We start from the raw sequence: 12,449 nt of genomic DNA, 5'->3' as shown, positions 1-12,449 counted from the left end.
TCTCAGTCCTCTTTTAACCCTGTGATTCAGGCAGCTCTAGAGATTTAGTGCCACGATTGTCCAATTTCTGACCAGTCTGAATCTTTGATTGCCACATGAACAGCAATTTGATCATGTCAGGCTCAGGAGAATAAACGACAGTGGCTTGGAAATCGAGGCAGAACCTCCTTGGTTATTACACAAAGTGTTTAAATGCTTTCAGCCTAACTTTTGGTAATGATTTACAGAGCATGCTTCCCTGCTTAAGGCTATTTAGAGAGTCAGCTCCTTTCGGGATTTAGGATGCAGTGATTCTATCTCCTAAAATTATTCTACTAACTTTCTAGTATTGAATTTCTCCTTGTGAGCACACCTTTTGGAATGAGACAGCCTTGCAAGGGGAGCTCAGAATAGACATACTGTTCCAGCAGCTCAGAGTGCAGTGGAAATGTGAACTGCTGTGAACTGCTGCTTGATCTGACACAGAGAGATGGATAGAGCCCTGGCATGGACAAGCGCTCTTGAATACAAATTTGAGTTATTTAAGGTTTTGTTTCCAATCACCAGAGCTATCATCAGTCACGTCTGTCCATCCACTCTCCCTTTCAAATTCACCATGACCTCCTCATGGCCTTATTTCCCTTAACCTTGCTGTGTTTAGAGTGACCTCCATGCTGATGGCCTGGCTGTGCTCTGAGTGCCAGGCTGACACACCAGCACACAGCCCTCTCACTCACAAAGACAATCCATGAGAAACGTAAGGGCAGCTGCTGTCTATCCCTGAGAGCAAAAATGAAGTTCCCAGTCCCTGGCAGAATCCACGCCATTTTCCATCCTTGAAGGTCTGGTCAGAGTTCATACATGAATCCCATTTCCATTACTTTGGGATTTTATTTTGCTGGTGTACACAGCTGCAAGTGTACTCTTGATCCTTTTCTTTACCCTCATCCATTTCTTTTCATTCAGATGTATTGGAAGAGTCCATAAATACAACTGAAATAACAAATCAAATAAGGCTTCTGTCAGGAAGGAAAGACAATGACATTTTCCTCTCTGTTCCCTGGCTACATCTGCTGAGGATGGTGGCAGTGGGAGACAGGAGAGTTACAGCCCAAAGTTCGCTTTTGAGAAGCCAAAAATATTATAAATACAACTTGTCCCATCCACAGTGTAGTTCCAAAATATATTAATTACAGCTTAGTTGCTTTTCTGCCATGTTTCAAGCAAGTTCTTTCAGGCTGTCTACACTGAGTCATTCTTTGGAATTAAACTTTTTGGATCTAACATTAAATGAGAAATTATTTCAGATTTGGTAATACAGACTGGGTTTTCAACTTCCTCCTTGAACAGGCATCTGGAACAAAATGTGTCTAGAAAATTTTGGCTTGCCTTTTGAGTCTGCCTGGGCTCAGGCTGCTCCCAAAGCTGAAAACCTCACTGAAAGACAAGAGCTGGATTCCTCTCAGGCTGCCCTTCCCCCAGTGCCAAGAAGTAACCACGTATGTCTAAGGCTACATAAACTAATTAGACATCTAATCCTACCTTTGTCTGCACCTGGCATTGCCAAGAAAGACGAGAAGGAACAGCAAGGGAGGTACAGAGGGCAAGGGAACATCAGCTCGTTAGGGAAATAGGGCCAGTGCACTGCTTGAGACATTAATCCTACACACAGTGCAAGCACACCTCTCAAACAGGTAACACCCTGAAATAGCACACAGATCTTCCAGAGGAGAGCAGAAATCCTCCCAGGAGAAAGGTGCTGCACATTCATTGACTATGTTAAAAAAAAACCCTCACATGCCGTTCATAAGAAAGCAATTAGCAGTTAATTACTGTATCAAGTTCAGGAGCACAAACAGCAAACAGGGGAGTTCTGCCCACCACAGCCAGAGGGGCACGCAGGGATGCTCTCGGTGAAACACAAGACACAAAGCTTCCACCAGCATCAGTTCCTTCCCTGGGGATTTCTCCCGAGGCTCTGGCACTGCTACCACTGCAGCTTTCCTAAAGCAACCTCACATCCCAGCTTTGTGAGCACCACGAGACCGGACCAGGCAACAGCCAGGACCAGAAGACTGAGATGGAAAAAGTTTGTTAACTTCTGCAGTATATTCTGAAATGTCCAGTCCGAGATGCAGAAGATGCATTGCCTGCTTGTATAGATAATTAAGGCAGATCACAGTAAATGCACATTCAGAATGAGGGACAGACGAGCGACAAACACTGTGAAAAGAAATACTGAGATGTCAGGAAGTTGGGTCAAAAATGAGAAGAACCATTTTCTCAAATACCTTGTTTGCCTTGTGGTACAAATAGTTCCAGGATTCACACTGTCAGGGCTTTCTCCCAGCCATGAGAGCACAAGGCTCGCTTTTGAAAAAAGAGGAAAGGTGGAGACTAATGGATGAGAGTTGATTTTGGCAAGCTGGGCCTTGAGAAGTGGTTTTAACTGTTAGAGGGGTTGTGACTCTGAAGTGATGAGCAAAGAGATGCTGTGCTAGGCAAACAGGGTGTAATTGACCCACAGTGATGACAGGCTGCAGTGTTTTCAGTATTTTCTCACAGATAATAACTAGCTGAAGAAAAGAAGATGCCTTAGGCCTCTAACCAAATTGGTCACCTTACAGCTATGAAATGCCCCACCCAGCACTAATTATGACTGTTATAACAGTAACAATTAAATCAAAGAAACTGCTGCTATTCTTTGACAGGAGCCTTGCCAAGACGAGTATTTTGTTTGATTATGAAGCAAAGAAAGGGATTTAACTTAAAATTGCCCTTTGTTTCGGAAAACTTTTCCTATTGTGTGAGTAAAACTCAAGTTTTGGCAAGTTGTGAACACAACCCTGTGTTCCCAGTTTCCCAATTTCCAGTGTTTACACTTCACACAGTGTTTGTGCCTCTGTGATGAAGGTTGAAACAGAGTTTGGTCTTTCTGTTTTATGTGATACCCCTCAGATGGACTGTGGCTGCCCCATAGTTGCCTTTTCTGCCTTGTACCATCCTCACCTGCTGTTTACATAGGTTTGGATATAGCCAAAAAATCAGACATCAGCGCATTTAAACATACTGACTAGGAAATCAGCAGGTGGGCCCAATATCAGGTGAATCTCCTCTAAACAGTTCTATTTTTGAAACAAGCCCCAGGTTGGATGCTGTGCCACAATGCTGGGTGAGATAAGGAGGCATCACCACGGGCCATCTGTTCCAAGCACAGCCGGAGAGCGCTCACCTTCCCCCAGCCCTGGGCTCTGCAGATGCCTGCCAGCAGCCAGGGAAGCCCTGAATCTGGGCTAATTGAGGGCATCTGCAGCCAGCCAGCTTCACATTTAATGGGGATTTGCTGCTGATGGAAGTTACAAGCGAATTACAGATTCCAGCACGTCATGGTCTCGCCAGAGTCAAACAAAAGCACGTGGTGATAAGAACAGAGTGCTGCCCACTGGGACCTGAGGTCTCCATGGACCTCACTGCTTTGTTAAAGCATTGCTGATAAGCTATGTAGAGCTCTACATCTATCCTAGAGACTGTGCTTTCCTCAGTCGTGTTTATAATGCCATTTATAATTTCCAGCTCTCCTGTTTGTTTTTATAGTAGTGTAGGAGGGTTTCTTTCTCTTCAAATCAAATCATAGGGCCTCACCATTTCTAGCTCAAAGTCTCCCTAATGCTGCTAATCTCCTATTAACAGCCTACTGACACAGAAGAGACAACAGAAAAAGACTGATTGCCAGCCCTCTGGCCCTGTGACCGTGTGCTGGTCAGATCTGGATTAATAGCTGAGGCGATTTACCTCAGGAGGCCTTGCCACAGGTGCCTGGAACTCTAAACTCTCCTCCAACTGCCTGGCAGGAGAGGGAGGAGGGGAACCACTAAATCCACAGATGATGCACACACAAACAAGGCCCTGCTGAAAATCATTTTTCTTCTCCTATACAAAATGAGGATGACTGCAGGGAAAAAAAAATCCTTGACTTTATACAAAAGGCAACGAGGTGGGCATGGGCATTCCACCCAGGACACAAAACCTACTGTGGTACTCCTTCATACTGTCTGTCACTGACAGCAAGTTCATTTAGCTTCTCTGGTGGCTAGAAATTGTTATCCAGGAGCACAGGCAAACACCCTGCTTCCCTCCTGTGCTGGTGTAGCAGGACAGATTGCCTTGCTGTGTAGCTGGGACCCTTTCAGCTTTAAGACAATTTAAGCTGCTCCCATTCAAGGAAAGATGGAAAAACAGCATCATTCCTATTTGGCAACAAGCGTCCATGTGACAGTCGGGTTCAGCAGCCCGAGCAGCCTCAGGCTCCCCTCCCGGGCTGGGCTGCACCTCCTGCATTGGCTGTGCTGCTCCATGACCCTACATAGCAGGAGGAGGGTGCTGGCAGGGTGGGTGCAGCTGACCAGCTGCACTTGACGTCAGCCAGCAGCACAGTGTCCGCACACAGAGCATCATCTGGGCTGCACCAGGACTCTGCCTGACTGCCAGCCAGGGACACACAGGCAGGAGCTGCTGCTGCCCAGGCCCAGGTCAGCTGAGGAGGATGCACACGTGCCCGACTATGGAGCTCGAGCATCCCTCGTCTCCACAGAGATTATTGTGTTTCAGAATGATTTCATTTTGCTCGTTAACAAATTGCCGGTGAAATAGGTAATTGTTCCTGGCCTGAAGTTAAACAATCCTATTACTGAGTGTTGTTTGCAGGTCAGAGAGCTGCAAGAGGTTTGGCCTTCGAGGCGCCACACTGTCCCCTCTAGGAAGAGGGGTGAAGTACAAAAACATTCCACCATGCCTTACAGAGAAATTAATTTAACCTATAAGCATTGGTATTACAAGGCTGCTTGTCCACCTTGGCTTCTCACACAACCACACACTGCAGCTCATACGGAGCTGCCATTCAGAGCAACTCCACCCTTGCCCTGACCTTCCCAGACTCTAAAATAACTGCATCAGTGTTGCAGCTCTGTCTTTCCATAGGTCTCCATTCATCAGGTGCATCTGCAGGGAAACAGGATCTGACTGTTCGCTGCTCGCTCCCCCACCTGAAACAACAGCCCTGTTCCAAAAGCTGCCTCCGTGACAGCAACACCTACTGCAAACACCACCGGAGCAATGCTGGGCTGCCTTCCTAAGGCACACAACACTGCTGGCTGCTCCCCGTGAAAGAAATCCTTCAAGAGCATCTTTGAGTGACACAAACTTACCTTGTTTTTGTGCTGTCTCACTCCTTTTCTGAGTCTCAGTGAGGAGCATCCAGCCAGTGAGAGTCTTTTTCAAACTTGATTCCTTATCCATATTTGGGAATTTGTGCTGGGCACTAGCTGGTACGAGGCACGTTCTTCCCACAGTGCACTTTGGGACTTGTAGTTCCCAAAAAGGAATGTTGTTTTCCAAATTGCAAGAGCCGAGCAACAGGAACAGAAATCTGAAACGCCTTTACCTCTGCCTTTGCTCGCTGCTGGGCTCTTTCACATGTTTTCTGTGCAGTGGTTTCATCTCAATCCTCCAGGAATCTCTTCCACAGTTAGGGGCGGTGTGCCAACCCCTTGGATGCACCGCTGTGTGAAAGCTGCTGCTGCAGAGTGCTCCTGCTGCAGCCCAGAGGGGCAGGTACACGGTCCTGCCTCCTGGAAACAGCTACCTAGAAAAAGAGAGCTTTTAATCGTATTCGCCACACTGAGATGGTATAGAAAATCCCCTTTGTAAGACATGTTTCACTCTTTAGCATGTTTTGTATTTGCCCATTTGATTTTTTAATTACATAATCATAGTAGGGGGACAGATAAATGTGTCAGTTGTTCAAAAAGGTTACAGGATAAATCAATCCTGTCTCTCCTGTAGAGATCCATTTTTGAAGAGCGTTTGCGCTGACTGCGGTAATTACCTTGTAACCAAGACACCCTGTTGTTTTTAAATAACAACCCAAGGAGAATGCGAACCGCTGCCTGCCGGGTGCTGCTGGGGACGCTGTCATTACACCCGAGCTGCATTAACAGCGTGATGTGCTCCGAACTGCGGACACGGGGAGCCGGGGGAGAGGTGCCGGGAGGAAGAGGCGGCCGGGAGCGGAGAGCATCCATCACCGGCCCGCTCTCCCGTTAGCATCGCCTCTGCCCGGGGCGAGGGGAGCTGGGACCCTCTGGGGGCTGGGACCCTCTGGGGGCTGGGACACCCTCGGGACTGGGACACTGTCGGGGCTGGGACACTCTCGGGGCTGGGACACTGTCGGGGCTGGGACACTCTCGGGGCTGGGACACTCTAGGGGCTGGTACACTGTCGGGGCTGGTACACTCTCGGGGCTGGGACACTGTCGGGGCTGGGACACTGTCGGGGCTGGGACACCCTCGGGGCTGGGACACTCTCGGGGCTGGGACACTGTCGGGGCTGGGCTGACGCCCGGCGGCCGCGGGCAGAACAGCCGAGACGGGCTGTTCCTTCCTCCCTTTGCCTGGGCAGCCACACGAGGGAGGAGATGAAGGGAGCGCGTTTTGGCAGGGATGGGCACCGATCCCGGTCCCGGAGCTGCGGCCGCAGCCGCTCGGAGCGCCCCCGGAGTGCCCGCTTGCCACCGCTGATCCCCCCAGAGTGACAGCAAGGGAAGGGACCATACTGTGCCACCTCCCTGCTCAGTCAGGGGCATTGCAGAGCACACGGCACGGGAATGCATCCTGGTGATTCTGGAATATCTCCATAAAGGGAGGCTCCACACCTTCTCTGGGCAATCTGTTCCAGTGCACGGTCACCGCACACTAAAGAAGTTCTTCCCCCCTGTCCAGTAGAATTTGTTGTGCATCAGTTTCTGCCCATTGCCATTGTCCTATTGCTCGGTACCACAGAACAGAGCCTGCCTTTATCTTCTTAGCACCGCCCTTTAGGTATTTATACACATTAAAGAGGTCCCCCCTCAGTCCTCTCTTCCCAAGGCTGCACAGACCCAGCTCCCTCAGCCTTTCCTCGTAAGGGATGCTCCAGCCCCGCAGCCATCCCCGTTGCCCCCCGACCCCGGTCGATGCCCTCCTGCAGCCGTGACTACACGTCCCGGCGGCCCGCGGGGCCGGGATGCTCTCCGGGACGGCCCTTCCGCTGCCGGGCGCCTCCATCCCGGCTTTCCGGTGCCTGCCCGAGCCGAGCGGAGCCGGGCCCCGGCGGGGGCGGGGGCGGCGCTGGAGCCGGAGCCGGAGGCTGAGCCGGGCCCGTGCGGGGCCGGGGAGAGCCCTCCCGCCGGTGCCATGAGGGCCGAGCCGCCCGCCTGGGCCCCGGGGCCGGCGCAGGCGGCCGCGCTGCTGGAGGAGGCGGCGGATCTGCTGGTGCTGCACCGCGACTTCGCCGCCGCCGTGGAGCGCTGCGAGGCGGGCTGCGACAGCCTGGGCCCCGGCCCCGGCCCCGGCCACGAGAGGTGCGGGCGTGAGGGGTTGACGGGGTGGTGCTGGGACGCTGCTCGGTGCCGCATCAGCGCCGGGCTGGCTCCCAACTTCAGGCCATGCCTGCACTGCTTTGGGGTTTCTTTTAGCCCTGTCGATATTAAAATGTTTAATCTGTGCGGTTTTGGGGGAAATGCGGTGTGCCCAGGAGCCTTCCCTTCGTTCTCTCAGAGATGCAGTCACAGTCCATATCCTCGGAGGTCAAATTGGCCTTTTTGAAGGGGACAAATAGAGGGGAAGAAGAGAACTGTGTTCACTGAAGGTCACTGGAGAGGATGCAAGGGGAAATGTGGCTGTAAGAAGCACTTATTTGGGTGTCTGTTCCTCACCAGTTTTGCAGAAGTGAAATGCTCCCTTTGTGTTGTGGGGATCCAGGCGCTGGCCGAGATGAACCGGTGGAGAGAAGTTCTGTCTTGGGTCCTGCAGTACTACCATGTCCCTGAGCATCTGCCTCCAAAAGTTCTGGAGCTGTGGTGAGTTTCTGTCTGTTGCTGTCAGATATACAGCATATATCTTATGGGGTCTTGTGTTAGGTATAACTGCAGGCCAGGCTTGGGTACTGCGTGATATTTCACTTTGTGTGGTGTGAGTGAGATCTGGCACAGGCCTGTTGTGTGTGTGCTGGAGCATGCCTGCAAGATTGCTTCATGGTGATCAAGGTTAAAATGGGTGATCTCGAGAGAGTAACATCAATAGCTGCACCTGTTGGCTGCCTCAGAATTCTTTCTGTGCTTTGATGTAGACCCTGATTGATACCTCATGGGTAATATCTGTCAGTGATGTCAGCTTCCACAGGGACTCGGGGATTTCTCATACTTCTCCCTTGCATCCCAGCATCCTGCTGTACAGCAAGGTGAGAGAGCCGCAGGTGATGCTGGAGGTCGGCAGCAGCTGGCTGGGATCCCAGGCCAACCGGAGTCTGCCCGAGTTCGTCTCGCTGCTGGAGCTGTACCTGGCGCAGGTGCTGCTGCCGCTGGGGCGCTTCGGGGCCGCGGAGGAGCTGGTGCGGGGCTGCCCCGCCTTGGGCAGCGAGCGGCGCCTGCAGCTCCTCGGCACCATCGGCGACAGCCGCGGCCGCTGGAGGCAGGAGGAGGAGACACGCCCGGGGGCTGAGGAGCAGCAGGACCCAGCCGCAGAAACGCTTCTGGGTGGGCTTTCCCTCTGTTGTTCGTGCCCCTTTGTTACAGTTTCAGTTTCACTTCAGTTTCATTTCATTTTCGTTTCAGTTTCATTTCATTTCAGTTTCATTTCAAACTGGTGAAGTATTGACTGCGCATTAAGAATATTGCCATGATAAACAGGCTATGAGGAATTCCCGTTGTGTATCACAGCAGGAAATAAAAGACATAGTGATATCTTTGCTGAGAATTGAAAAGCATATTTAGTCTCTGCCAACATCTGGAAATGACAATTAATGCCCAGGATCAAAAGTTTTGGTTTGGTTTGTTTTTTTTTAAAGTAAAAAGAGGAAAAGTAAGACTACCTGGCAATCCTTTAAGGGTATGCTTTGTTGGCTCTGTGTACAGTTTGCTTCATTTCCATTTAGAGTTGAATCCAAGTAGAACAATCCCTGCCTAGCATTTAAAGTACTGCTTCTTCTCCAGAGCTGTAAATCATTGGATGTTTTCTCCCTGGCACAACTGTGGTATAAGATCATGTTGTAGTAAACTAGGGGCCTAAAAAAGAAGTATAATGAAGTGTATTACAAAATTGTACTGTTTCTCTGTTGTTTAAAAAACCAAACCCAATCCAACTCTCATGCAGTCAGACTGCCACTACCTTAGCTTCTTATTGGCTATATCTGTGTGATTACTTTTTAAACTTTACTTTGCCCTAACAGCCTTTCTGTTCCTGTTTTCCAGGAGTGCTGTCCCAAAAGCTCCTGACCATGCTGACGTTGCTACGTAGAACACTGAGGTCCATGTCAAACCACTTCTATTTACTTCCTTACAAGAAGATGCTCTTGGCCACTTTTTTGCTGTACCTGGTGGTGGTGAGATTAGACCCAGGTATGGGATTAAGATTTCCAAATTTTAAAATTCCATTGTGGTTATGGAGAAGAAATGAGTTGTTTTTAATAAATCTGGTGTAAATATCTCAGGGAGACAAAAAATCTGGGTGACTAGGAACTTAATGTGTTGAAGCTGAAGTGCATGTAGAAAGATGAAGCTCCACAAATGCCAGTTTTCTGCAAACTCTTTCCAGCAGCCAAGGTACAGACTGTGAGAGACAGGCAGAGCTGTCCTAGACTCAGCCTTTTCCTCATCAAAGGAGGGAAGAGAAATTGGTTTTTATTAATTCTAGCTGGGGGTAGTTCTTTCTTAGTATGTTTAGTGTATGTTAGTTTTACCTAGCTAGTTTTACCAATTAGTTTTACCTTTTTGTTCTGTTTTGCAGCTTCTCCCACATCCCTGCCATTCATTTACAAACTGGTCCAGCTCTTCCGACAGGCTTGGGCAGCTGTGCTTTCTCCAGTCCACAGGCCTCCAATTGGAGACTGAGTGTCTGCCCCCACTCAAAGTGTCACCTTGTCTTGGCCATGTTACCAGGCTCTGTAACATGTTCAAATCTGAGCTGTGGACTCCTGGAGTTTCTTCAGACAGGGAATGGTGGTGGATGAATTTCGAAACCACAGCAAAAATTCCTGACATTTTGCTTGGTCCTGTCCAGCACTAGGGTACAGCCACTCCTATATCTACAACTGAATAAGAATTTAAGAATCCTCCTTTCCAACACTTTGCTTTGGATGTGTTTCTTGAGTGAGGGTTGTGTAGGCAGTTGTGAGCTGTGGAAGAAGTTCTCATCATTGCAAATGCTGAGCAGTTCTCTGAACATGTGCAATTCCTGGAGGACCAGTGATTAGGGGAATATTCTGTTTTCCCTGAAGACATCTGAAAAGCCCAGTTCCTGCAGCATGGGATTGAGGACAAGCACATGGAAGAAAAATACAGGAGAAATTGAAGCCTATTGCATTTTGAAAGCCATGGTTTCTCTTGTGACTGATGCCTCTTTGGACAGGCACACTGGATTTTAATCATATTTAAGCCAGAAAGATGAGGGGGTGGGCCACAGAGACTGTTGTGTTGTATCTACTCTTCTTAAATTACTCTTCTTGCAAATTACAGCACTCAGTGCTTGCCTGATGCATAGTCATTCCTAGAAGCACTTGGTGGTGGTGGTAAGGAAATAGACTTTATTTTTTTAAATTATATTCTATGTTATTGTCTAGTTGAACAACTGAAGTTGTTGCTTTGTTTTGCTCTTTCCCTACCTCTGGCTTTGTTTATGTAGATGTCAAAAAGTCTCTCTGTCTATCTGGAATTGCTCCCCAGGTCCCCAGTACCCAAAGCCCTGGGCTAGATGGGAGTCATGTAGCAATGCTCTGTCATTCAGAACAAAAGAGGATTTTTTAATAGAAAGAGATACTTCTCTGACATCACAAAACTTTCCCCAGATCAGTGGCAGGAAAATTGTACACCTGTAGGTCTGTCACCAGACCAGCTCCATTTCTGACCACTTGGAGCAGAAATTGGAGGTTTGGGGTGATAAATTAATTTCTCCTCCATCCATTCATCCATCATCAATTGACAAAGGTAAATTCCAAGGAGGGAGCACTGATCTAACAAAATAATGCTTTTAAACTGTTTTGTGCTGGAGGGGACAAGTTAAAAGTGAGAAGCCAGGGACAAATTTGCCTCTATCATGCCAGCACCTGTGCCAAAGGGGTGTAAACTCACTGATGCCAGCCCAAACTACAAAATGTTGTCAGAGCAGCCTTTTGGTGGGAGCACCCCAAAGCCATGAGAAGCAGCCAGTGCAGATCCCAGTGTGGTGTCTTGCAGCAGTAGTGCAATAACTCTAGCAATAACCATTCTCCAAGGTAGTGGCTGTTGCTGTTTTCTTCACACAGGGGGTGTTGGCACCCTCAGACTGTTGCTTTGCTCCCTGCTGGGGCACTTTGCAAACAGTCTCATATTCACTACTAAAAGTACTTGTTTGCTTCATCTTAAATTATCCCAAAAAGAGCTACACCCCAGCATTATCGTCAGACAAACTCAGGTTATTTGTGAGTGTAATAATGACCTTACCTAGTTGTCTCAAGAGATTTTAAAACCCAAACCAATCCCATATGCTTCCCCAAAGTTTTGTCTCTGCCAGGACTCTACACCAGGTCAAGTAGCCTATAGCTTTTCCATATAAAAAAGTAATTTCTTATATATCTGCACACCCACGGAAGAGCAGCCTTTGATATTGCTAAATGTTTTCTTTAATCCAGCTGTAAGTGTAGTTACAACACTGAAGCCAACACTTGATGTGAAATCAGATAGAATGAAACACAGATGCTCTGTCTGGAGTTGAGCTCTTCCAAGCAATGACCAGGATCAGTCCTCTGCCCCCCTGCTTTGCAAGGCCTCAGGTTGAGTCCTTTGTAAGCCAGTTAATGAGATGGCAAACTTCACTCTGAAGTCAGGCCAAATTCTGATCTAAGTGACTGTTAGGTAATGCATACTTTTTGCTGTAGTCTTCTGGCATCATTTTTGGGTGGATGGCAGAGATGCTGTTCTGGAAGTTGGTTTGGACCAGTGGTTTCAACAGACCATACATAGCTTTTAGAATGCTGTTAAATGTCATTTACCAGGACTTCAACGTTAAACTTTATTTTAAGTGTATGTTGGTAACCTTTACTTTATTGGAGTACTACTGATTTAGAATGTACATTGTTTTTAATTCATCATGAGAGAGCAAGAAGGCAGAAATAAGCTATCAGGGGTTTTTTGCAATTAATACTAAAACTGCAGTATGTAATTTTTATAATAAAGTGACTACTGATTTACCTCTGCAGAGTTGCTTGTTTGTGCTGTGATTTGAGTACGTGAAAAAAAGGGTTTATTGTATTGATACACTACTAAGTATATCAAAGTTTTCAATAATTGTTTCATATTGTTTCATAGTTTCAGCATGTTTGAATTGAGTAGAAAATGTCTTCAGTGTGAATCTGATGAGATCTAATCCACTGATGATGTTGGCAGAGTGTAAGTCTGCATTTTG

General features: G+C 48.1%; 2 protein-coding genes across 2 annotated transcripts in view; one reads left to right on the top strand and one right to left on the bottom strand.

Annotated features, from left to right (window-relative positions):
* Positions 1-5,337, bottom strand: part of MICAL3 (microtubule associated monooxygenase, calponin and LIM domain containing 3) — a 173,086-nt gene extending 167,749 nt beyond the window's left edge. The window contains exon 1 of the mRNA XM_063153805.1: positions 5,184-5,337. The gene's annotated coding sequence lies outside the window, so the exon portion shown is untranslated. The remainder of the gene's footprint in view (positions 1-5,183) is intronic.
* A 1,859-nt stretch (positions 5,338-7,196) lies between these two features.
* PEX26 (peroxisomal biogenesis factor 26) lies at positions 7,197-12,240 on the top strand. The gene is made up of 5 exons (XM_063153803.1): positions 7,197-7,375; positions 7,733-7,873; positions 8,235-8,548; positions 9,263-9,409; positions 9,798-12,240. Exons 1-5 carry the CDS (start codon positions 7,209-7,211, stop codon positions 9,899-9,901), a joined length of 873 nt encoding a protein of 290 aa, XP_063009873.1. The 5' UTR covers positions 7,197-7,208; the 3' UTR covers positions 9,902-12,240.
* Positions 12,241-12,449: the final 209 nt, after the last annotated feature.

Source organism: Melospiza melodia, chromosome 4 (genome assembly GCF_035770615.1).
Source record: "Melospiza melodia melodia isolate bMelMel2 chromosome 4, bMelMel2.pri, whole genome shotgun sequence".
Classification (NCBI taxonomy): Eukaryota; Metazoa; Chordata; class Aves; order Passeriformes; family Passerellidae; genus Melospiza; species Melospiza melodia.
This window is presented reverse-complemented; position numbering and strand designations above follow the sequence as displayed.

What these genes read in the sequence shown, in the direction of transcription:
- PEX26 (XM_063153803.1), top strand. Translation starts at nt 7,209, where the DNA reads ATGAGGGCCGAGCCGCCCGCCTGGGCCCCGGGGCCGGCGCAGGCGGCC. An exon ending in CCCGGCCCCGGCCACGAGAG is followed by an intron (nt 7,376 to 7,732) that starts GTGCGGGCGTGA and finishes GTTCCTCACCAG; the next exon opens with TTTTGCAGAAGTGAAATGCT. An exon ending in AGCCGCAGAAACGCTTCTGG is followed by an intron (nt 8,549 to 9,262) that starts GTGGGCTTTCCC and finishes CCTGTTTTCCAG; the next exon opens with GAGTGCTGTCCCAAAAGCTC.